Source organism: Triticum urartu, chromosome 5 (genome assembly GCF_003073215.2).
Source record: "Triticum urartu cultivar G1812 chromosome 5, Tu2.1, whole genome shotgun sequence".
In the NCBI taxonomy this organism is placed as follows: Eukaryota; Viridiplantae; Streptophyta; class Magnoliopsida; order Poales; family Poaceae; genus Triticum; species Triticum urartu.
This window is the reverse complement of record NC_053026.1, coordinates 463,449,670-463,475,980: the sequence shown is the minus strand read 5'-3', so window position 1 is coordinate 463,475,980 and position 26,311 is coordinate 463,449,670. Positions and strand designations below refer to the sequence as shown.

Sequence of the window (26,311 nt, the reverse complement as noted above, 5' to 3'; positions counted from 1 at the left end):
CGAGGGAGAGTTTCGTCAGCACGACGGCGTGGTGACAGTGATGGTGATGTGATCCGCACAGGGCTTCTCCTAAGCACTGCAATGCTATGACCGGAGCAGTAAACTGTGGAGGGGGGCACCGCACATGGCTAAGAGAATAACTGTTGTGTCTCCAAGTGGTGCCCTGCCCACATATATAAAGGAGGGAGAGGAGGAGGCCGGCCACTAGGGGCGTGCCAAGGGGGGAGTCCTAGTAGGACTCCACTCCTAGTAGGATTCATCCCCCTTTTTTCCTTCTCATGGAGGGGGAAAGAGGGAAGGGAGAGGGAAGACGAGAAGGAAAGGGGGGCATGCCCCTCCCCTAGTCCAATTCGGACTCCCTATGGGAGGGGGGCGCGGCCACCCCTTGTGGGCTGCCTCCCCTCTCCCCTATGGCCCATGTAGGCCCAATACTTCCCCCGGGGGGTCCCGGTAACCTCCCGGTACTCTGAAAAATACCCAAACCATTCCGAAACCATTCCGGTGTCCGAATACTATCGCCCAATATATCAATATTTACCTCTCAACCATTTCGAGACTCCTTGTCATGTCTATGATCTCATTTGGGACCCCGAACAAACTTCGGTCACCAAAACACATAACTCATAATACAAATCGTCATCGAACGTTAAGCGTGTGGACCCTACGGGTTCGAGAACTATGTAGACATGACCGAGACACATCTCCTGTCAATAACCAATAGCAGAACTTGGATGCTCATATTGGTTCCTACATATTCTAAGAAGATCTTTATCGGTCAAACCGCAATAACAACATACATTATTCCCTTTGTCATCCGTATGTTACTTGCCCGAGATTCGATCGTCGATATCTCCATACCTAGTTCAATCTCGTTACCGGCAAGTCTCTTTACTCATTCCGTAATGCATCATCCTACAACTAACTCATTAGTCACATTGCTTGCAAAGCTTATCATGATGTGCATTACCGAGAGGGCCCAGAGATACCTCTCCGATACTCAGAGTGACAAATCCTAATCTTGATCTATGCCAGCCCAACAAGCACCTTCGGAGATACCTGTAGAGCATCTTTATGATCACCTAGTTACATTGTGACGTTTGATAGCCCACAAGGCATTCCTCCGATATCCGGGAGTTACATAATCTCATAGTCGAAGGAAGATGTATTTGACATGAAGAAAGCAATAGCAATAGAACTTAACGATCATTATGCTAAGCTAACGGATGGGTCTTGTCCATCACATCATTCTCCAAATGATGTGATCCCATTCATCAAATGACAACACGTGTCTATGGTAGGAAACTTAACCATCTTTGATTAACGAGCTAGTCTAGTAGAGGCTTACTAGGGACACTGAGTTTTGTCTATGTATCCACACATGTATCAAGTTTCTGGTTAATACAACTCTAGCATGAATAATGAACATTTATCATGGTATAAGGAAATATAAATAACAACTTTATTATTGCCTCTAGGGCATATTTCCTTCAGTCTCTAACTTGCACTAGAGTCAATAATCTAGTTCATATTGCCATGTGATTTAACACCAATAGTTCACATCTTCATGTGATTAACACCCATAGTTCACATCGCCATGTGACCAACACCCAAAGGGTTCACTAGAGTCAATAATCTAGTTCACATCGCTATGTGATTAACACCCAAAGAGTACTAAGGTGTGATCATGTTTTGCTTGTGAGAGAGGTTTAGTCAATAGGTCTGTCACATTTAGATCCGTATGTATTTTGCAGATTTCTATGTCTACAATGATCTGCATGGAGCTACTCTAGCTAATTGCTCCCACTTTCAATATGTATGCAGATTGAGACTCAGATTCATCTAGATCAGTGTAAAAGCATGCATCGACGTAACTCTTTACGATGAACTCTTTATCACCTCCATAACCGAGAAATATTTCCTTAGTCCTCTAAGGATAATTTTGACCATTGTCCAGTGATCTACTCCTGGATCAATGTTGTACCCCCTTGCAAAACCCATGGCAAGGTACACAATAGGTCTGGTACACAGCATGACATATCATATAGAACCTATGGCTGAGGCATAGGGAATGACTTTCATTCTTTCTCTATCTTCTGCCATGGTCGGGCTTTGAGTCTTACTCAACTTCACACCTTGTACCACAGGTAAGAACCCTTTATTTGACATGTCCATTTTGAACTCCTTCAAAATCTTATCAAGGTATGTGCTTTGTGAAAGTCCTATCAAGCGTCTTGATCTATCTCTATAGATCTTGATGCTCAATATATAAGTAGCTTCGCCGAGGTCTTTTATTGAAAAAATCTTATTCAAGTATCCTTTTATACTATCCAGAAATTTTATGTCATTCCTGTTCAACAATATGTCGTCCACATATAATATCAGAAATGTTACACAGCTCCCACTCACTTTCTTGTAAACACAGGCTTCACCATAAGTCTGTATAAAATCATATGCTTTGATCACCTTATCAAAGCGTATATTACAACTTCCGAGATGCTTGCACCAGTCCATAGATGGATTGCTGGAGCTTGCACACTTTGTTAGCACCTTTAGGATCGACAAAATCTTCTGGTTGCATCATATACAACTCTTCTTTAATAAATCCATTAAGGAATGCAGTTTTGATATCCATTTTCCAGATTTCATAAAATACGGCAATTGCTAACATGATTCGGACGGACTTAAACATCACTACGAGTGAGAAAATCCCATCGTAGTCAACACCTTGAACTTGTCGAAAACCTTTTGTGACAAGTCGAGCTTTGTAGACAGTAACATTACCATCAGTGTCAGTCTTCTTCTTGAAGATCCATTTATTCTCTATGGCTTGCCAATCATCGGGCAAGTCAACCAAAGTCCACGCTTTGTTCTCATACATGGATCCTATCTCGGATTTCGTGGCCTCAAGCCATTTATCAGAATCTGGGCTCATCATCGCTTCCTCATAGTTCGTAGGTTTGTCATGGTCTAGTAACTTGACTTCTAGAACAGGATTACCATACCACTCTGGTGCAGAACATGCTCTGGTTGACCTACGAGGTTCACTAGTAACTTGATCTAAAGTTTCATGATCATTATCATTAGCTTCCTCTCTAGTAGGTGTAGGCATCACTGCAACTAATTTCTGTGATGAACTACTTTCCAACTCGAGAGAAGGTACAACTAACTCATCAAGTTCTACTTTCCTCCCACTCACTTCTTTCGAGAGAAACTCCTTCTCTATAAAGGATCCATTCTTAGCAACGAATATCTTGCCTTCGGATCAGTGATAGAAGGTGTACCCAATAGTTTCCTTTGGATATCCTATGAAGATGCATTTCTCCTATTTGGGTTCGAGCTTATCAGGCTGAAGCTTTTTCACATAAGCATCACAACAACAAACTTTAAGAAATGACAGCTTATGTTTCTTGCCAAACCACAGTTCATATGGTGTCGTCTCAACGGATTTAGATGTGGTCCTATTTAACATGAATGCAGCCATCTCTAAAGCATAACCCCAAAACGGTAGTGGTAAATCGGTAAGAGACATCACATACCGCACCATATCTAATAAAGTACGCTTACGACATTCGGACACACCATTATGTTGTGGTGTTCTAGGTGGCGTGAGTTGTGAAACTATTCCACATTGTTTCAAATGAAGGCCAAACTCGTAACTCAAAAATTTGCCTCCACGATCAGATCGTAGAAACTTTATTTTCTTCTTACGATGATTTCCCTTCCAACACACATTATCACCTCGCCCTTAACTAGTCTATGTTCATTCTGTAACTCCTGTTTCGAGTTACTAATCTGAGCAACTGAACCGGTATCAAATACCCTGGTGTTACTATGAACACTAGGAAAATACACATCAATAACATTTATATCAAATTTACCTTTGTTCACTTTGCCATCCTTCCTATCCACCAAGTATTTGGGCTACTTCCACTTCCAGTGACCATTCCCTTTGCAGTAGAAGCACTCGGTTTCAGGCTTAGGTCTAGCTTTGGGTTTCTTCACGGGAGTGGCAACTTGCTTGTCATTCTTCTTGAAGTTCCCTTTCTTTTTCCTTAGCCCTTTTTCTTGAACTAGTGGTCTTGTCAACCATCAACACTTGATGCTTTTTCTTGATTTCTACCTTCGTCAATTTCAGCATCGTAAAGAGCTCGGGAATCATTTTCGTCATCCCTTGCATATTATAGTTTATCACGAAGTTCTAGTAGCTTGGTGATAGTGACTAGAGAACTCTATCAATCACTATCTTATCTGGAAGATTAACTCCCACTTGATTCAAGTGATTGTACTACCCAGACATTCTGAGTACATGCTCATTGGCTGAGCCATTCTCCTCCATCTTGTAGGCAAAGTACTTGTCAGAGGTCTCATACCTCTCGACATGGGCATGAGTCTGAAATACCAATTTCAACTCTTGAAACATCTATATGCTCCGTGGCGTTCAAAACAGTTTTTGAAGTCCCGGTTATAAGCCATAAATCATGGTGCACTAAACTATCAAGTAGTCATCATACCGAGCTTGTCAAACGTTCATAACGTCTGCATCTGCTCCTGCAATAGGTCTATCACCTAGCGCTGCATCAAGGACATAATTCTTCTATGCAGTAATGAGGATAATCCTTAGATCACGAACCTAGTCCGCATCATTGCTACTATCATCTTTCAACCTAGTTTTCACTAGGATAACGCGGTTGATGTAGTCGAACATCTTCATGATCCAACCGATCTAGTACCGAATGTACGGCACCTCCGAGTTCAGCACACGTTCAGCTCAATGACGTCCCTCGAACACTTGATCTAGCAGAGGGTCGAGGGAGAGTTTCGTCAGCACGACGGCGTGGTGATGGTGATGGTGATGTGATCCGCGCAGGGCTTCGCCTAAGCACTACGACGCTATGACCAGAGGAGTAAACTGTGGAGGATGGCACCGCACACGGCTAAGAGAATATATGTTGTGTCTCCAATGGGTGCCCCGCCTACGTATATAAAGGAGGGAGAGGAGGAGGCCGGCCACTACGGGCGCACAAAGGGAGGGAGTCCTACTAGGAATCCACTCCTAGTAGGATTCGCCCCCCCCCCCTTTTTCCTTCTCATGGAGGGGGAAAGAGGGAAGGGAGAGGGAAGAGGAGAAGGAAAGGGGGGTGCGCCCCCTCCCCTAGTCAAATTTGGACTCCCTATGGGAGGGGGGCGCGGCCACCCCTTGTGGCCTGCCTCCCCTCTCCCCAATGGCCCATGTAGGTGTTGGGGAACGTTGCAGAAAACAAAAAATTTCCTACGGTTTCACCAAGATCCATCTATGAGTTCATCTAGCAACGAGTGATTGGATGCATCTACGTACCTTGTAGATCGCGAGCAGAAGCGTTCAAAGAACGGGGATGAGGGAGTCGTACTCGACGTGATTCGAATCACCGAAGATCCTAGCACCGAACGGACGGCACCTCCGCGTTCAACACACGTACGGAGAAGCGGCGTCTCCTTCTTCTTGATCCAGCAAGGGGGAAGGAGAGGTTGAGGAAGATGGCTCCAGCAGCAACACGACGGCGTGGTGATGGTGGAGCTGCAGTACTCCGTCAGGGCTTCGCCAAGCACTATGGAGGAGGAGGAGGTTTTGGAGAGGGAGAAGGAGGCAACCAAAGGCGTGGATGAAAAGCCCTCCTTCCCCCACTATATATAGGAGGGCCAAGGGGGGGGCGCCGGCCCTAGGAGATCCAATCTCCTAGGGGGCGGCGGCCAAGGGAGGTTTCCCTCCCCCCAAGGCACCTAGGAGGTGCCTTCCACTAGTGGGACTCTTCCCTTTTGTGAACCCTAGGCGCATGGGCCTCTTGGGGCTGGTGCCCTTGGCCCATGTAGGCCAAGGCGCACCCCCTACAGCCCATGTGGCCCCCCGGGGTAGGTGGCCCCACCCGGTGGACCCCCGGGACCCTTCCGGTGGTTCCGGTACAATACCGATAACCCCGAAACTTGTCCCGATGGCCGAAATAGCACTTCCTATATATAATTCTTTACCTTTGGACCATTCCGGAACTCCTCGTGACGTCCGGGATCTCATCTGGGACTCCGAACAACATTCAGGTTACTGCATATACATATCCCTACAACCCTAGCGTCACCGAACCTTAAGTGTGTAGACCCTACGGGTTCGGGAGATATGTAGACATGACCGAGACGACTCTCCGGTCAATAACCAACAGCGGGATCTGGATACCCATGTTGGCTCCCACATATTCCACGATGATCTCATCGGATGAACCACGATGTCGAGGATTCAAGCAACCCCGTATGCAATTCCCTTTGTCAATCGATATGTTACTTGCCCGAGATTCGATCGTCGGTATCCCCATACCTCGTTCAATCTCGTTACCGGCAAGTCACTTTACTCGTACCGTAATGCATGATCCCGTGACCAGACACTTGGTCACTTTGAGCTCATTATGATGATGCATTACCGAGTGGGCCCAGTGATACCTCTCCGTCATACGAAGTGACAAATCCCAGTCTTGATCCGTGTCAACCCAACAGACACTTTCAGAGATACCCGCAGCATACCTTTATAGTCACCCAGTTACGTTGTGACGTTTGATACACCCAAAGCACTCCTACGGTATCCGGGAGTTACACGATCTCATGGTCTAAGGAAAGGATACTTGACATTGGAAAACTCTAGCAAACGAACTATACGATCTTATGCTATGTTTAGGATTGGGTCTTGTCCATCACATCATTCTCCTAATGATGTGATCTCATTATCAATGACATCTAATGTCCATAGTCAGGAAACCATGACTATCTATTGATCAACGAGCTAGTCAACTAGAGGCTTACTAGGGACATGTTGGTGTCTGTTATTCACACATGTATTACGATTTCCGGATAACACAATTATAGCATGAATAAAGACAATTATCATGAACAAGGAAATATAATAACAATGCTTTTATTATTGCCTCTAGGGCATATTTCCAACAGTCTCCCACTTGCACTAGAGTCAATAATCTAGTTACATTGTGATGAATCGAACACCCATGGAATTCTGGTGTTGATCATGTTTTGCCCTAGGGAGAGGTTTAGTCAACGGATCTGCTACATTCAGGTCCGTATGCACTTTACAAATATCTATGTCTCCATCTTGAACATTTTCACGAATGGAGTTGAAGCGACACTTGATGTGCCTTGTCTTCTTGTGAAACCTGGGCTCCTTGGCAAGTGCAATAGCTCCAGTGTTGTCACAGAAGAGTTTGATTGGCCCCAACGCATTGGGTATGACTCCGAGGTCGGTGATGAACTCCTTCACCCATATTGCTTCATGTGCTGCCTCCGAGGCTGCCATGTACTCCGCTTCACATGTAGATCCCGCCACGACGCTCTGCTTGCAACTGCACCAGCTTACTGCCCCACCATTCAAAATATACACGTATCCGGTCTGTGACTTAGAGTCATCCAGATCTGTGTCGAAGCTAGCGTCGACGTAACCCTTTACGACGAGCTCTTCGTCACCTCCATAAATGAGAAACATTTCCTTAGTCCTTTTCAGGTACTTCAGGATATTCTTGACCGCTGTCCAGTGTTCCCTGCCGGGATTACTTTGGTACCTTCCTACCAAACTTACGGCAAGGTTTACATCAGGTCTGGTACACAGCATGGCATACATAATAGAACCTATGGCTGAGGCATAGGGGATGACACTCATCTCTTCTATATCTTCTGCCGTGGTCGGACATTGAGCTGAGCTCAATTTCATACCTTGTAACACAGGCAAGAACCCCTTCTTAGATTGATCCATATTGAACTTCTTCAATATCTTATCAAGGTATGTGCTTTGTGAAAGACCTATGAGGCGTCTTGATCTATCTCTATAGATCTTGATGCCTAATATATAAGCAGCTTCACCAAGGTCCTTCATTGAAAAACTCTTATTCAAGTAGGCCTTGATGCTGTCCAAGAGTTCTATATCATTTCCCATCAAAAGTATGTCATCTACATATAATATGAGAAATGCTACAGAGCTCCCACTCACTTTCTTGTAAACGCAGGCTTCTCCATAAGTCTGCCTAAACCCAAACGCTTTGATCATCTCATCAAAGCGAATGTTCCAACTCCGAGATGCTTGCACCAGCCCATAAATCGAGCGTTGGAGCTTGCACACCTTGTCAGCATTCTTAGGATCGACAAAACCTTCCGGCTGCATCATATACAATTCTTCCTTAAGGAAACCATTAAGGAATGCCGTTTTGACGTCCATTTGCCATATCTCATAATCGTAGAATGCGGCAATTGCTAACATGATTCGGACGGACTTTAGCTTCGCTACTGGTGAGAAAGTCTCATCGTAGTCAACCCCTTGAACTTGTCGATAACCCTTAGCGACAAGCCGAGCTTTATAGATGGTCACATTACCATCCGCGTCTGTCTTTTTCTTAAAGATCCATTTATTTTCTATGGCTCGCCGTTCAACGGGCAAGTCAGTCAAAGTCCATACTTCGTTTTCATACATGGATCCTATCTCGGATTTCATGTCTTCTAGCCATTTGTCGGAATCCGGGCCCGCCATCGCTTCTTCATAGTTCGAAGGTTCACCGTTGTCTAACAACATGATTTCTAAGACAGGGTTGCCGTACCACTCTGGTGCGGAACGTGTCCTTGTGGACCTTCGAATTTCAGTAGGAGCTTGATCAGAAGTATCTTGATCATCATCAATAACTTCCTCTCTAGTTGGTGCAGGCACCTCAGGAACATTTTCTTGAGTTGTGCCATTTTCCGGTTCAAGAGGTAACACTTCATCAAGTTCTACTTTCCTCCCACTTACTTCTTTCGAGAGAAACTCTTTCTCTAGAAAGAATCCATTCTTGGCAACAAAGATCTTGCCTTCGGATCTGAGGTAGAAGGTATACCCAAAAGTTTCTTTAGGGTATCCTATGAAGACGCATTTTTCCGACTTGGGTTCGAGCTTTTCAGGTTGAAGTTTCTTGACATAAGCATCGCATCCCCAAACTTTTAGAAACGACAGCTTAGGTTTCTTCCCAAACCATAATTCAAACGGCGTCGTCTCAACGGATTTCGACGGAGCCCTATTTAAAGTGAATGCGGCAGTCTCTAAAGCATAGCCCCAAAAAGATAGCGGTAAATCGGTAAGAGACATCATAGATCGTACCATATCTAATAGAGTGCGATTACGATGTTTGGACACACCATTACGCTGAGGTGTTCCAGGCGGCGTGAGTTGTGAAACTATTCCACATTTTCTTAAGTGTGTGCCAAATTCGTGACTCAAGTATTCTCCTCCACGATCTGATCGTAGAAACTTGATTTTCCTGTCACGTTGATTCTCAACCTCACTCTGAAATTCCTTGAACTTTTCAAAGGTTTCAGACTTGTGTTTCATTAAGTAGACATACCCATATCTACTCAAATCATCAGTGAGGGTGAGAACATAACGATAGCCACCGCGAGCCTCAACACTCATTGGACTGCACACATCAGTATGTATGATTTCCAATAAGTTGGTTGCTCGCTCCATTGTTCCTGAGAACGGAGTCTTGGTCATCTTACCCATGAGGCATGGTTCGCACGTGTCAAATGATTCGTAATCAAGAGACTCTAAAAGTCCATCTGCATGGAGCTTCTTCATGCGTTTGACACCTATGTGACCAAGGCGGCAGTGCCACAAGTATGTGGGACTATCACTATCAATTTTACATCTTTGGTACTCACATTATGAATATGTGTAGCATTACGCTCGAGATTCATTAAGAATAAACCATTCACCATAGGAGCATGACCATAAAACATATCTCTCATATAAATAGAACAACCATTATTCTTGGATTTAAATGAGTAGCCATCTCGAATTAAACGAGATCCCGATACAATGTTCATGCTCAAAGCTGGCACTAAATAACAATTATTAAGGTTTAAAACTAATCCCGAAGGTAAATGTAGAGGTAGCGTGCCGACGGCGATCACATTGACCTTGGAACCATTCCCGACGCGCATCGTCACCTCGTCCTTTGCCAGTCTCCGCTTATTCCGCAGCCCCTGCTTTGAGTTACAAATGTGAGCAACTGCACCAGTATCAAATACCCAGGAGCTACTACGGGTACTAGTAAGGTACACATCAATTACATGTATATCATATATACCTTTTGTTTTGCCAGCCTTCTTGTCCGCTAAGTATTTGGGGCAGTTCCGCTTCCAGTGACCACTTCCCTTGCAATAAAAGCACTCAGTCTCGGGCTTGGGTCCATTCTTTGGCTTCTTCCCAGCAGCTTGCTTGCCGGGCACGGCAACTCCTTTGCCGTCCTTCTTGAAGTTCTTTTTACCCTTGCCCTTCTTGAACTTAGTGGTTTTATTCACCATCAACACTTGATGTTCCTTCTTGACTTCTACCTCTGCTGATTTCAGCATTGAAAATACCTCAGGAATGGTCTTTTCCATCCCCTGCATATTGAAGTTCATCACAAAGCTCTTGTAGCTTAGTGGAAGCGACTGGAGGATTCTGTCAATGACCGCATCATCCGGGAGATTAACTCCCAGCTGAGTCAAGCGGTTATGTAACCCAGACATAGTGAGTATGTGCTCACTGACAGAACTATTTTCCTCCATCTTACAGCTGAAGAATTTGTCGGAGACTTCATATCTCTCGACCCGGGCATGAGCTTGGAAAACCATTTTCAGCTCTTCGAACATCTCATATGCTCCATGTCTCTCAAAACGCTTTTGGAGCCCCGGCTCTAGGCTGTAAAGCATGCCGCACTGAACGAGGGAGTAGTCATCGGCACGTGTCTGCCAAGAGTTCATAACGTCTTGGTTCTGTGGGACGGGTGCGTCACCTAGCGGTGCTTGTAGGACATATTCTTTCTTGGCAGCTATGAGGATGATCCTCAGGTTCCGGACCCAGTCCGTATAGTTGCTGCCATCGTCTTTCAGCTTGGTTTTCTCTAGGAACGCGTTGAAGTTGAGGACTACGTTGGCCATTTGATCTACAAGACATATTGCAAAGATTTTTAGACTAAGTTCATGATAATAAAGTTCATCTAATCAAATTATTCAATGAACTCCCACTTAGATAGACATCCCTCTGCTAGTCATCTAAGTATAACATGATCCGAGTCAACTAGGCCGTGTCCGATCATCACGTGAGACGGACTAGTCAACGTCGGTGAACATCTTCATGTTGATCGTATCTTCTATACGACTCATGCTCGACCTTTCGGTCTTCTGTGTTCCGAGGCCATGTCTATACACATGCTAGGCTCGTCAAGTCAACCTAAGTGTTTGCATGTGTAAATCTGTCTTACACCCGTTGTATGTGAACGTTTGAATCAAACACCCGATCATCACGTGGTGCATTGAAACAACGAGCTGTCGCAACGGTGCACAGTTAGGGGGAACACTTTCTTGAAATTATCATGAGGGATCATCTTATTTACTACCGTCATTCTAAGCAAACAAGATGCAAAACATGATAAACATCAAATGCAATCAAATAATAATAGTGACATGATATGGCCATTATCACATAGCTCCTTTGATCTCCATCTTGGGGCTCCATGATCATCTTGTCACCGGCTTGACACCATGATCTCCATCATCATGATCCCCATCATCGTGTATCCATGAAGTTGCTCGCCAACTATTACTTCTACTACTATGGCTAACGCGTTTAGCAATAAAGTAAAGTAATTTACATGGCGTTTCTCAATGACACGCAGGTCATACAAAAATAAAGACAACTCCTATGGCTCCTGCCGGTTGTCATACTCATCGACATGTAAGTCGTGATTCCTATTACAATAGCATGAACATCTCATACATCACATATAGATCATTCATCATTCATCACAACTTTGGCCATATCATATCACAAAGCACTTGCTGCAAAAACAAGTTAGACATCCTCTAATTGTTGTTGCAAGTTTTTTACGTGGCTGAAGAGGGTTCTAGCAAGAACATTTTCTTACCTACGTGAAAGCCACAATGTGATTTGTCAACTTCTATTTACCCTTCATAAGGACCCTTTTCATCGAATCCGCTCCAACTAAAGTAGGAGAGACAGACACCCGCCAGCCACCTTATGCAACTTGTGCATGTTAGTCGGTGGAACCGGTCTCACATAAGCGTACGTGTAAGGTTGGTCCGGGCCGCTTCATCCCACAATACCGTTGAAGCAAGATAAGACTAGTAGCAGCAAGAAAGTTTACAACATCTACGCCCACAACAAATTGTGTTCTACTCGCGCAAGAAGAACTACGCATAGACCTAGCTCATGATGCCACTGTTGGGGAACGTTGCAGAAAACAAAAATTTTCCTACGGTTTCACCAAGATCCATCTATAAGTTCATCTAGCAACGAGTGATTGGATGCATCTACGTACCTTGTAGATCGCGAGCGGAAGCGTTCAAAGAACGGGGATGAGGGAGTCGTACTCGACGTGATTCGAATCACCGAAGATCCTAGCACTGAACGGACGGCACCTCCGCGTTCAACACACGTATGGAGCAGCGGCGTCTCCTTCTTCTTGATCCAGCAAGGGGGAAGGAGACGTTGAGGAAGATGGCTCCAGCAGCAACACGACGGCGTGGTGATGGTGGAGCTGCAGTACTCCGTCAGGGCTTCGCCAAGCACTATAGAGGAGGAGGAGGTGTTGGAGAGGGAGAAGGAGGCAACCAAAGGCGTGGATGAAAAGCCCTCCTTCCCCCACTATATATAGGAGGGCCAAGGGGGGGGCGCCGGCCCTAGGATATCCAATCTCCTAGGGGGGCGGCGGCCAAGGGAGGTTTCCCTCCCCCCCAAGGCACCTAGGAGGTGCCTTCCACTAGTGGGACTCTTCCCTTTTGTGAACCCTAGGCGCATAGGCCTCTTGGGGCTGGTGCCCTTGGCCCATGTAGGCCAAGGCGCACCCCCTACAGCCCATGTGGCCCCCCGGGGCAGGTGGCCCCACCCGGTGGACCCCCGGGACCCTTCCGGTGGTCCCGGTACAATACCGATAACCCCGAAACTTGTCCCGATGGCCGAAATAGCACTTCCTACATATAATTCTTTACCTCTGGACCATTCCGGAACTCCTCGTGACATCCAGGATCTCATCCCCGGGACTCCGAACAACATTCGGTTACTGCATATACATATCTTCACAACCCTAGCGTCCCCGAACCTTAAGTGTGTAGACCCTACGGGTTCGGGAGACATGTAGACATGACCAAGACGGCTCTCCGGCCAATAACCAACAGCGGGATCTGGATACCCATGTTGGCTCCCACATGCTCCACGATGATTCTCATCGGATGAACCACGATGTCGAGGATTCAAGCAACCGTATGCAATTTCCCTTTGTCAATCGATATGTTACTTGCCCGAGATTCGATCGTGGTATCCCAATACCTCGTTCAATCTCGTTACCTGCAAGTCACTTTACTCGTACCGTAATGCATGATCCCGTGACCAGACACTTGGTCACTTTGATCTCATTATGATGATGCATTATCGAGTGGGCCCAGTGATACCTCTCCGTCATACGGAGTGACAAATCCCAGTCTTGATCCGTGTCAACCCAACAGACACTTTCGGAGATACCCGTAGTATACCTTTATAGTCACCCAGTTACGTTGTGACGTTTGGCACACCCAAAGCACTCCTACGGTATCCGGGAGTTACACGATCTCATGGTCTAAGGAAAAGATACTTGACATTGGAAAACTCTAGCAAACGAACTATACGATCTTATGCTATGTTATTAGGATTGGGTCTTGTCCATCACATCATTCTCCTAATGATGTGATCTCGTTATCAATGACATCCAATGTCCATAGTCAGGAAACCATGACTATCTGTTGATCAACGAGCTAGTCAACTAGAGGCTTACTAGGGACATGTTGGTGTCTGTTATTCACACATGTATTACGATTTCCGGATAACACAATTATAGCATGAATAAAGACAATTATCATGAACAAGGAAATATAATAATAATGCTTTTATTATTGCCTCTAGGGCATATTTCCAACAGTAGGCCCAATACTTCCCCCGGGGGGGTTCCGGTAACCTCCCGGTACTCCGAAAAATACCCGAACCATTCTGAAACCATTCTGGTGTCCGAATACTATCGTCCAATATATCAATCTTTACCTCTCGACCATTTCGAGACTCCTTGTCATGTGTCTGATCTCATCCAGGACTCCGAACAAACTTCGGTCCCCAAAACACATAACTCATAATACAAATCGTCATCGAACGTTAAGCGTGCAGACCCTACAGGTTCAAGGACAATGTAGACATGACCGAGATACATCTCCAGTCAATAACCAATAGCGGAACCTGGATCCTCATATTGGTTCCTACATATTCTACGAAGATCTTTATCGGTCAAACCGCAATAACAACATACGTTATTCCCTTTGTCATCAGTATGTTACTTGCCCGAGACTAGATCGTCGGTATCTCCATACCTAGTTCAATCTCGTTACCGGAAAGTCTCTTTACTCATTCTGTAATGCATCATCCTGCAACTAACTCATTAGTCACATTGCTTGCAAGGCTTATCATCAGGGGCGTAGCCAGGCCCCGGGCTGCCCTGGCCATGGCCTGGGGCGTGGAAGTAAAAGGCTTTGTATATTGTTAGCTACAGTGCGGTACTATAGCTACAGTATTACTATTCCAATGAAGCTGACCCGGGGCGTAGCTATATCCTAGCTACGGCACTGCTTATCATGACGTGCATTACCGAGAGGGCGCAGAGATACCTCTCCGATACTCGGAGTGAAAAATCCTAATCTTGATCTCTGCCAACCCAACAAACACCTTCGGAGATACCTGTAGAGCATTGTTATGATCACCCAATTACGTTGTGACATTTGATAGCACACAAGGCATTCCTCCGGTATCTGGGAGTTGCATAATATCATAGTCGAAGGAATATGTATTTGACATGAAGAAAGCAATAGCAATAAAACTTAACGATCATTATGCTAAGCTAACGGATGGGTCTTGTCCATCACATCATTCTCCTAATGATGTGACCCCGTTCATCAAATGACAACACATGTCTATGGTAGGAAACTTAACCATCTTTGATTAACGAGCTAGTGTAGTAGAGGCTTACTAGGGACACTGAGTTTTGTCTGTGTATCCACACATGTATCAAGTTTCCGGTTAATACAATTCTAGCATGAATAATAAACATTTATCATGATATAAGGAAATATAACTAACAACTTTATTATTGCCTCTAGGGCATATTTCCTTTAGGGGTGGCTTATATAGAGTGCGCAAGGCCCCTCGCAGCCCTCAGTTGCACATGGTTCAATGTGAGTTAAGACTGGAATGTTACTGGTAACGCCTGCTATTAATGATCTTTATGGCGACAGAGTGAATGCCTGAACATTGCTATCCTGGAGTGCATGCTTTGTCGTCGGCTGGCAGACGGCAAAGACCTTTGCATATTTGCCACCTACTAGCAGACGACATAGCGGTCCACGTGGCAGCACCGGGGGGACTGGCCTATTTGATTTCTTTGACGTCTGCTGGCTGACGGCAAAGATGCAATGGTCTTTGCCGTCTGCCAGCAGACGACAAAGCATCCAAATAGCTAGCCAGCCTATTACCCCAGGTTGCACAGGTAGCTGACACGTGGCATATTTGCCGTCTGATGGCTGATGGCAAAGCTCTTTGCCGTCTGCCAGCGGACGGCAAAGAGCCTGTATAGCCCCTGTTTTTTCTTAAATTCATTCACTTTCACAGATACACACACATATGAAAATACTTTTGACAAGCATACCAACACATATACATACCAAATCATATCCCTGCCATATGGATCATCCAACACATATACATAGCAAATCAAAAGTCCATATGCAACATATATAGCTAGCCAACATATCCAACAACAAGAATACAATGGTTTCATCCATACATACATATATAGGTAGCAAGTTTCACATTGTTCATCCTACAAAATCAAAACAAGAAGGACGCATAAAGAGAAGAGTAGACTGCATCAACGCAAGCTTCCTCCTCTAAAGCAAATCTGCAAATTGGGAAAGAAGAAGAAGAAGAAGAAGAAGAATGCCATTTTATTGCTAAGCTAGGTAAAAAATGCTAAGCGTAGGTCATTTTAGAGCTAAGCTAGGTAAAAAGGTCATTTTGGAGCTTAGTAAGGTTATTATGTCATTTTTGAGGAAAATAAGCTAAGTCTATATCATTTTGGAGGTAACAAAGATTATCATGCCATTTTTGACCTAAGTATGCTAAGTATGTCATAAATGAATTGAAGAAGCTAAGTATAGCTCATTTTTTATCTAACTTAGGTAATTATACCATTTAGGAGGAAAATAAGCTAAGTATCCATTTGTAAAGCAAAACACTAGAGAAAACTTACCCTCATCACAACAAATTTGATGAAGATCGCAACTAAGGTAGCAATTGATCCAACGACATAATGATACCAAGACTCATTATCAATGGCATATTTTCTAATCTTCTTAAGCTTCAGGCGCATTGCATCCATCTTCAAGCGGATTGCGTTCATCTTCATCTTGTGATCATCGACGGCATCGGCAACATACAACTCCAATGTCATCTTCTCTTCTTCAATTCTTTTAATTTTTTTCTTTCAAATACACATTTTCTTTTTCAACTAAATTTAACTTCTCGACAAGAGGGTCGGTTTCAAATTTTGGTTCACATACCTCCTAGATTAAAATATCTCTATGTCAACTTGATGACCATAATTGTCATAAATGCGAAATGCAACAAATAGTTATGAAAGAGAATTTACCACATCCGAATCATAAAGCGGGCGAGGGCCGATGGGGACGGACATCAAGACCATGGCACTATGTATAAGAAACAATCATACAAAGTAAAAAAATTACACAAGTAACTATATAAATCATACAATCATACAAGTAACTATACAAATCAAGTACAACATAAAAAATTAAATACCTAATAATAATCTGGATCATCGTGTTCAATAAATGCTTTGGGATGAATAAATGCATCATCATCATCACTATCGGATAATGACGTGCTCATCATCATCATTAATAAATGCATCATCATGTGGAAGGCCACCTTTACTTAATCGGTCAAGCATTGACAGGTCATCCGTAGTAGTAACCTCTTCTAGTTAAGGTTCTTCTTGTTCCGGCTTAGGGGTGAAGTCGGGTTCACTGTCGCTGTCTACTTCAATGTTCTGGGGTGAAGTAGAGCGGTTCTTGAAACGTTTTTTGGTCTGCGTCTTCTCACCCATACCGTTGTCTACCACAACATACCTAGATGAATTGCAAATGGGACAATAGTTCAAGTCTGCATACTGAAGCCTAAATAAGGCACATCCTTTCTCACAGGCATGTATCTTCTTATAGGGCATCTTAAGAGCGCGGAGGATTTTGTCTGACTGGTACAGGTTTGCAGGTAGTACATGGCCTTTGGGTAGAAAACGTCCAAATATTGTCATCATTGCGTCGTAGCATTCTCTGCCCAAGTTGAATTGAGCCTTCAGAGCCATTATTTGTGAGATGGCATCCAGCTGATAAAGCTCAGTGTGCTCGTGGAGAGGACGTTTTGAAGACTCAAACATTTCATTGAACGCCTTTGCAGATTCCTCCATCTCATCGTCCGAGTCCCGAGCATCATCAAAGTCTTGCACCATGTCTTGCATCCTGGTACCATGCTCGTCGGTGCAACGACGAAGCACCTCAGCTCTGGCACGTTGGGCAGACTCCCCATGAAATGTCCACACCGTATAATCTGCCATAAAACCCCTCTTCTGCAGGTGTTTGCCCATTTCATCCTATGTCCTCTTGTGCCAATTGTTGCACCCGGCACAGGGGCACCATGTTGTCCTCTGGCCATTTGCAAATGCGGCTCTCAGAAACCCCTTGGTTTTTGTTAACCATTCGATGGTCATGTCTTCCTGACTAGTGTGACCGTGTACATCCACACACGATTAGTCATCTTGCCTAGCTATTGTACACATAAGAAATATATATATATATATATCAACATGTAGATATTCATCAGTTAATGGAGTTTGTCCCTTTTATTACGTCCATGCAACCTAGATGCTAATAGGTAAAGATAGGTCCTAATCCCACCCGAGTATGTGTAGATTGAGTTCGTTTTCTCATGCTCTGCTCCGGATCCGACGCAAAATTTCGGCAGCACCTCCCCGCTGTTCTCTTGGTACACGTCTCGGTAATAAGAAAAGAGGATGTGTACCTAGAGAACAACAGGGAGGCACTGACGAAATTCTGCATCGAATCTGGAGCAGAGCATATGGAAAAACGAACCCAATCTACACATACTCGGGCTGTCCATGGATAATGTTGGACAATTCGAAAGAATCACAGTTATAAATATGCAAATGCATGCATATTTATAGATGTAACCCTTTCGAATGGGAGACGCATAGTGGTCACGCATACTGATGATTGAAGACACCTATAGCTAGCAAGTTTCATCGGCACGAAGACCGGAACATAGAAAATGAAGGGGGAGGAGGAGATGTCATTTGTGCTCACCCACGAACGCAGGGGCGGAGCTCGTCGAACACTAGACCCTCGCAGCGACGAAAAAACTGCACATTTAAATCGGAAGATGAGTAACATAGCAATTTTGTTTTTCCTGTCAATCTAACTAAATATTTACAACAGGACGAGCGGGTTAGGGGGTTCCTCGACGTAGATGGAATCCTAAATAGCAAGTATCATCGGTGCGAGATACATGTGGCGCTCGACGTTGAACACTAGATCCACATCCCACAAGTGAAGTCGGCGCCCGGCGTCCCGCAACAATAGCTCTGGTGGCCGATGATGGTCGAACACCTTGGCAAATTTGTCTGGCAGCCTTTGCGATGAGGATTAAAGCCAAGTTTTGAAAGTTCAAACAACCAAACCGACTTGAGTCAGTTTCGGTGTTTCAAGTTTCAACACTTGACTTCTAATCGTTATCGCAGAGGCTGCAAGACAAAATTCGCAATGATGTTCGACCGCCATCAACGCGGAGAATTGTTGTTGTGGGACGCCGGACGCCGGCGTCACTTGTGGGACGTGGATGTAGTGTTCGACACCGACGGTCACATGTATCTCGCACCGATGATACTTTCTATTTAGGGTTCCATCGACACCGAGGAACCCCCTAACCCGCTCGATCTCGGGCGCCCCCTTTTCCTACTTCTTTTTTCATCTTCTACTTCTTGTTTTCATCTTCTTCTTCTTCTACTACTACTTATTGTTCTTTTTTTCTTATTCTTCTTCCTCTTCTTCTTTTTCTTCCACTTCTTCTTTTACTTCTTTTTTCATCTTTCTTGTTTATTCTTAAAAAACAGAAGAAAAAAAACTTAAACAAAACTATAAACTAAATGTAACCTAAAATAAACTAAATTAACCTAAACTAACCTAACCTAACCTAAATTAAACTAACCTAACCTAAACTAAACAAGCATAAACTAAATCTAAAAATAACAGAAAAAATCACCACGACGAGGGGTGGGGCGGGGCCGGGCGGTGCGGTGCGGTGCGGCCGAGCGGCGGCGGCTCGGGACGGGGGCGTGGCGGTGCGGGGCGGCCGGCGACTCGGGACGGGGGCGGCGCGGCGCGGCCGGCCGGCGACGGGGGTGGCGCAGGGCAGCGGTGGCTCGGGCACGGGGGCGGGGCGGCCGGCGACGGGGGTGGCGTGGGAGGGGGGTGGCGGCGCGGGTTAGGGGCGGCGGTGGGGGTGGGGGGGCGACGGCGGCGGCTCGGGCAGGGGAGAGAGAGAGCGGACAGAAAGAGGGGTGGGGCGGGGCGCCGGCCGCTTTTTAGTTAGGTCACAGCTAGCAGACGGCAAAGAGCCTAGCTAACGGACGTTAGGTTGGCCACTTTATTTGCCGTTTGCTAGCGGATGGCAAAGAAAGTGGCCGTTGTATGGTTCTTGCTAGTGGGCCACCCCCCCCCTCTTTGCCGCTAGCTGACAACAAAGAGCTGGCTGGATGCAAACATGTTCTTTGCCGTCCGCTTCTTCTTTGTCGTCAGTTTTCTTTAACATGGTGGCAAAGAGCTTCTTTGCCGTCAACTGGAGCTGGCTGACGGCAAAAATCATGATTCCAGTAGTGAAGCGGCGATCAAATGGGAGATTGAGAAGGCCAAGATATTTGGCGACATAGAGCTTGAGAAGGAGAGGTTGCGATTCATACGGGACGCGAAAGATGCGAAGATCATGTTGACGGACGAGACCGTCTTGGATGAGCATGCGAAGAAGTGGCTTAAGGACAACAAGAAGGAGATCAACGACCAGAGGGACTACGAGGCGGCTACGGCTCGGATCCAGGCGGAGGAGGCAGCCCGGATGCAGTTGGAGCAGGCAGCCCGAATGCAGGCGGAGCAGAACGAGAAGGACACATTTCGCCTGGAGCAGGACGCATTCCGTTCGGAGCAGGCGCCCAGCTAGTGATCCGAGGCCATCCGTCACGCTCGAACATTAATTTCATTTTGATTGGTTAAACTATGATTTGCTTTGTTTTATTTTAAATTTGGGCGTTCGAATAGTTTGTACCATATGTTCGGTATACATGGATTATATGGATTTAAAAATGAGAATTTATAGTATGTGGATGTGCGACGTAATATTTAAGAGGTGTTCGGTCAATGCCCCGCGGACGCGCTAGGCTGGATTTGTCAAGTCCCGCTGTTTGTCAGTCCCGCTTCCTCCCGTGTCGTGTTTGGTTAGTCTGCCACTCTGCCCCTCCGCGGCGGCGCCGACGCGATTCCCCTCCCGCCTCGGATTCTATTCTTGGATTCAGTTCAAGCTGGAATACGGAGTACGTATTAAGCTCGCCGTGCCGCCCGCACTTAGAGAGAGAGAGAGAGAGAGAGAGAGAGAGAGTCGCTCCGCCTGATCTGGCGTCGTCGCATCATGGGGCTGTTGGCATTCAATCGGCTCATGCCTATGCAGCGGGGTCGGCGTCGCCGGCCAACTCAAGGCCGCAGTAAGCCACCTGTTCCTTCTGCCTTTTTCTAAGATGATAATCTGTAGCCTGTTCGACGGTTACATGTTTTTTGGTTGAAGGAAAAAAGAAGTACTCCCTGCAATCCATATTAACTGTCGCTGATTTAGTACAATAGTACATGCAACAATTAATGTACTAAATCAGCGGCAATTGGTATGGATCGAAGGGAGCACTTTTTATTGTGTCTGCTGTTTACAGTTTATTTTTCCGGAAGAAAAAAAGAATTATGTGTGTCTGTCAAGGGACGAATTGAACATGACATGCTTCGTGAAAGGGCAGGGGTAACGGAGATTCAAGAGACTTAGGGGGGGCACTGCAAGTGCAACCTTTTGCAAATGTACTAATAGTTAACTGAATTCTTATTCTTACACCGAAACAATTTTGGTTCTTCTTAAGTTGGTGGGTCTTGGGGAGAAGTTGGATAATGGAGAGAAATAGGGCTTGTCCCTGTGTTTGTACCTGTGCCTGTTGTTCTCTTCCATCAGTATCTCTGTTATTCTAACCAATGCATCATGTGCTGCAGATGGATCGGTGACTTCAGTTGCTAAAAGGAAGGACTCACATGATGACAATTCCCGGAGTCATAAAAAGTTGAGATACTCAGGACCAAGCCTTCCAGAGGTTCGCCGTTAATTGCCAAGAATTAGTAACTTACATGCAGAAATTTGTGAATCAATGCCTAAGTAAAAATATCACTTGAGTAAGAGTAGACTTCCTAAATTCATATTGCTATCCCCTTAGTAGTTGCTTGTACTTCTTCCCCTGTGATTGTGGTCAATATCCTGTGTCTTTCTTAGTGTTGTAATGCCCAAAATTGGCAAGCCATATGGGGGCAAAATTTGCGGCCTGCCATATGTGAGTGTAAAAGCATGGGCATTTGGCAAATTTCAAAGTCAGCCCAAGTGGGACTATTCTTTTGGCTTGCCCCAAATTTGACATGGAAACATCGAATAGGCTCTTAGTTTCCACAAGAAAAAATATGTATCGTATGTATGTTGTTCAACTACCTCTGAATGCTTTTCTTGTCTTCATAGTTCAGACGGGCCTTGATTACATTATAGTGCTTCCTAATTCCAGTAAAAAGGTCACATGATTGACATGCCTTCATTTCATTATAGTGCTTCTGAGTTCCGTTAAAAAGTTATAGGCTTGAAACAAATATTCATTTCATTATAGTGCTTCCTAGATCAGCAAGAAGTTGTAGAATTGAAATGGATATATTCTTATAGTAGTTGTATAGAGTGCCATATGATCTGCTCTGTCCAATCTGTTATCCTGCCATCTTAGTTACCATATGTCCATATGTCATGTACTTTCACTGTAACTGCTAAAGCTGTTGGATTCTTTTACATGATCTTGTGGAGTGTGGACATTTCAATGTTCATATATAACTACCATATTGTCAGTGTTACTTCATATGGTTCTACTTTCCCTTCCCAAATTGAAAGCAATCGTCTGCCTTTACAGTTCCTATGCTGAATTTTTTCCCCCAATGCTCGTCCATGCAGGCCGTATGGCATCATATACATTCTCTTCTTCCTCTACGAGATGCTGCACGCGTTGCCTGCGTGTCTCATTCGTTTCGACGTTCTTGGAGATGTCTTCCCAATCTCAGCTTAACTAGGGAAACACTGGGTTTGAAAGGCGGGGTCGGCGGGATATCATCTAAAATAGCGCTTGATCTTGCAAAGAGAACCGACCACATTCTGAAAAACCACTCAGACGTTGGCGTGAAGGCACTCAAACTTGAAATACGTGAATTTCCCTTTTTCAGCACCTCATGTGATGATCTCAATCGTTGGCTTGGTATTGCCGTTAGACCAGGGATTGAAGAACTTTACCTGCAGCTTCATTCATCTCATGCGGACGTGTACAACTTCCCATGCACACTTCTACTTGATGGGAGTGGCAAGTCGATTCGGCACCTTCATCTCGGTGAATGTGCCTTCCGTCCCACAGCTGGAGTTGGCTGCTTAAGAAGCCTGACTAGTTTGGAACTGTATGATGTGCATATTACAGGGGATGAGTTAATGTGCCTTCTTTCCAGTTCAGTTGCTTTGGAGAAATTGACACTAGCGTATTGCGATGAGTTGATTTTCCTGGAGATACCTAGCCTGCTGCAGCGGCTTAGCCACCTGGTTGTCCACGACTGCTTAAATCTGGAAGTGATAAAGAATAAGGCCCCTTATCTCTACAGTTTTGAATATGGTGGTGCCCTGGTACGACTATCACTTGGTGTTTCATTGCAAAACCTTGACATTGATGCTTCAGGGTGGGACGTTATTCATTATGCTGGTGCCAAACTTCCATGCATGGTGCCAAACCTTGAAGCTCTTAACATACATTCGTCTTATGTGGTAATATTCTTATAGTACTTCAGACAATTAGATACCAACATCGTGCAACAAACAATTGCAACCTGCATTTTTCCTGGGATTTTAATCTGAAGCATTTTTGTGCAGAGGGATATACTGGTGGTACCTGGCAAATCCTCCACCTCCAGCATCTGTGTATTGGGACATTTACCCCAGACTATGATTATTTCTCTCTGGTTTCTTTTCTTGATGCTTGTCCTTCCTTGGAGACTTTCATATTGTCTGTAAGTCATGTTCATCTTGCCATATTGTCTATAGAGGGAGGGAGCGAGGGAGTACAATATGTAGTACTACACTGTTCTACTACATTTGTGCACAGTTTCACTAGGTTGTAGAATAACTATTTTACGCTCTAGCTCAGAATAGCACTATATCTCTGGTGGGACCACGCATTAGTTCAAAGTATATGTTTTGACGTTTCACCGTTATTATTGACATTGACATCTATATCCAATGCAGGCAGAGCCGGATTGCATGGAGCAAGAATCAGTTTTAGGAGATTCTTTTCATGATCTAAGGCAGATGCCAGGACACATGCATAGGAACATCAAGGATGTGCAGATCATTGGTTTTTGTTCTGCGAAGAGCATGGTTGAGCTGACATGCCATATTCTTCAGAATTCAAAGCTGCTTAAGCGCCTTAAACTGAGCACCTGTTACAATGGTGAGATTTTGTGTTCCTACAACAATAACGGTAAATGTCTCCCGATGAGTAGGGGTATGATGATGGAAGCCCATAAAGCTCTCTTGGCGGTGGAAAGATATATTTTGGGGAAAGTTCCCTCAACCGTCGAGTTAGGTTAGAAGTTGAGGAGCCTTGCAGCCGTTGCAATGCTCTTGAAATCTAGGACATGTTTGGCCTTTCTCCAGCTCTGAGCTTTGATAGGGATGCTCGTGGAGCAGAGCAAGGCCGTGTCAGCTTTTTTTTTTGAGGGGTTGCCGTGTCAGCTGGGAATATCAGGTGATACCACCCCTTAAATGCTCCCATGATCACAACTTTCAGAAAACCGGTTCAATTGTCTCAAAGCATTCCGATTTTTTTTTGTGAGGGTGCACAAGACATGCAGTTACATCCCCTAAAAATTTCAGACCTAAATTCGAAATATACATGGAGAAACTAAAAAAAAAGGATGCAAATCCAGCATGAATAATGTCACAAAAAGAAAAGAATAAATGACACTATTTCGCATTTGGATTTGTCTTTTTAGTTTCTCAAATGTATATTTCCTATTTGGATCTGAATTTGTAGGGGTGGTAAACACGTGTCTTGTGAACATTTACATGTTTTTTGGAATTTTTCGAAGCATTTAGATTCGTTTTTCAATGGATGCATGGGGCATGTGATAGTAGTTTGTAGTCGAACAAAGGATTAACAAATGTGTCAGACGATGATGGTGGTGTTATTATTTGTAAACGGCGATCATGTTAACCCTTCACATAACAATGATCTTTCGGTTTGGCATCCAACATGTTAGTTTCTACATTTTCTTAGCGGGGCACGAGTGTTTTCCCCCATTTTAGAGCCGATTGGACCTCAGGGTAATGGTCGACCAGCACCTTCACTCTTCCTCAATCGCTCCCCCACGAGTAGCTCAATGATCATTTTACTGAAAAAGGCTTTCGCCCGCCTTATAAATAAAGCAACCACCAAGCACAAAGTAACAAGGTTCCAACCACACAAACACACACGCACCCAAAGCCACCGCAGACAGGTCCGACGTACACAAACACAGACGAAACCCAGGTTCAGCTGTGGGCACAGCATAACAAGCCTAACACCGGCGCAAGACACACAACACAACACGACGGTGGCGAGGTGTAGACGATCTAATCCGGCTCCGGCGATGGTGGGGGAAGCAGTGGAGCCATCTGGAGAGCCATCGAGCGAAGCTGGGTGATGATGGAGGTGATGGTGTCTCTCTCCCGGGAACGGCTAAGCGGCCGCCAAAGCTGCAAGTAACCAGACCATTTGAACAAAGCGTCAGTAGCACGACGAAGAGAAATGCGCTGAATCACAAGTTTATTCCTAACAGTCCACAGCATTCGGGTTAGCACCCTGATGACCAACCACCTAATGTGACGAATTGGGGGAGCTAACGCCTGGAGTTCCGCGAAAAGAGCGGGGAATTGGAGCTAACGCCAGTGATCATTTTCTCATGTCACCATTTATTTCAGGCCAATGCCAGCCACCATTGGAGATGGCAAGCAAACCGATTTTGGCACTCCGCATGGTTAGGCAGTGGGCTGCGTTCGGACTCCATTGTTTGGAAGCTCACGGCAGACGGGGGTCTATTGCTCTCCATCAGCATATATGATGCAGTTTTTCGGCTCAACTTCAACCTCCATGAACGTCGTGGTTTGAATTGGTGGAACTGCTACATTGAGGTGCGCATCGCACCTGATTCCTGCAAGCTTTGCTGTGGTGGTTCATGTCTGCCTTCAGAGCAACTGACCATGATCCTTAGTAACAGTACATTTCAGTCTCAAGAAGCATTTCATAAAATCTTCCACCATGACATTAGCATGAGCATTCTTGGTTGGCGTCGTATCCTATGAATCCATTAACCTTTGTGAATCCCTGCATCGTCTTATCACCAACCGCTCAATCTAAATCCCGTGTCTGACGTGCGTCAACCCTCCTTTTGCAGAAAACCATCCGCAACCTGGCTAAGTCAGCCGTGTGAATATTACAAAAACATCCCTCCTCCCAAGCCGAGGGCAACTCCCCAATTCCGGATCTCGCTAAATCTCTCCCTCCCTCCTATCGCCAATCCCAGCTGCAGCCACGACAGGGACGACAGCCGGCGACGAATACCAGTGATTAGTGATAGGCCGTGTGGGGCAACCGATCAGCCGGCGAGTAATATCACATGAATCCTTCTCGCGTGATACACCGGAACCGATCAGCACGGTGCTACTGCTGCTTGGGAGTTGGGACGGGTGAATTTGCTT

At 45.1% G+C, this 26,311-nt stretch overlaps 1 protein-coding gene across 1 annotated transcript; it reads left to right on the top strand.

The window, feature by feature from the left end:
• The first annotated feature begins 20,656 nt into the window (after window positions 1–20,656).
• LOC125556294 lies at window positions 20,657–24,558 on the top strand. The gene is made up of 5 exons (XM_048719059.1): window positions 20,657–20,963; window positions 21,508–21,605; window positions 22,493–23,341; window positions 23,447–23,583; window positions 23,819–24,558. Exons 1-5 carry the CDS (start codon window positions 20,891–20,893, stop codon window positions 23,853–23,855), a joined length of 1,194 nt encoding a protein of 397 aa, XP_048575016.1. The 5' UTR covers window positions 20,657–20,890; the 3' UTR covers window positions 23,856–24,558.
• Window positions 24,559–26,311: the final 1,753 nt, after the last annotated feature.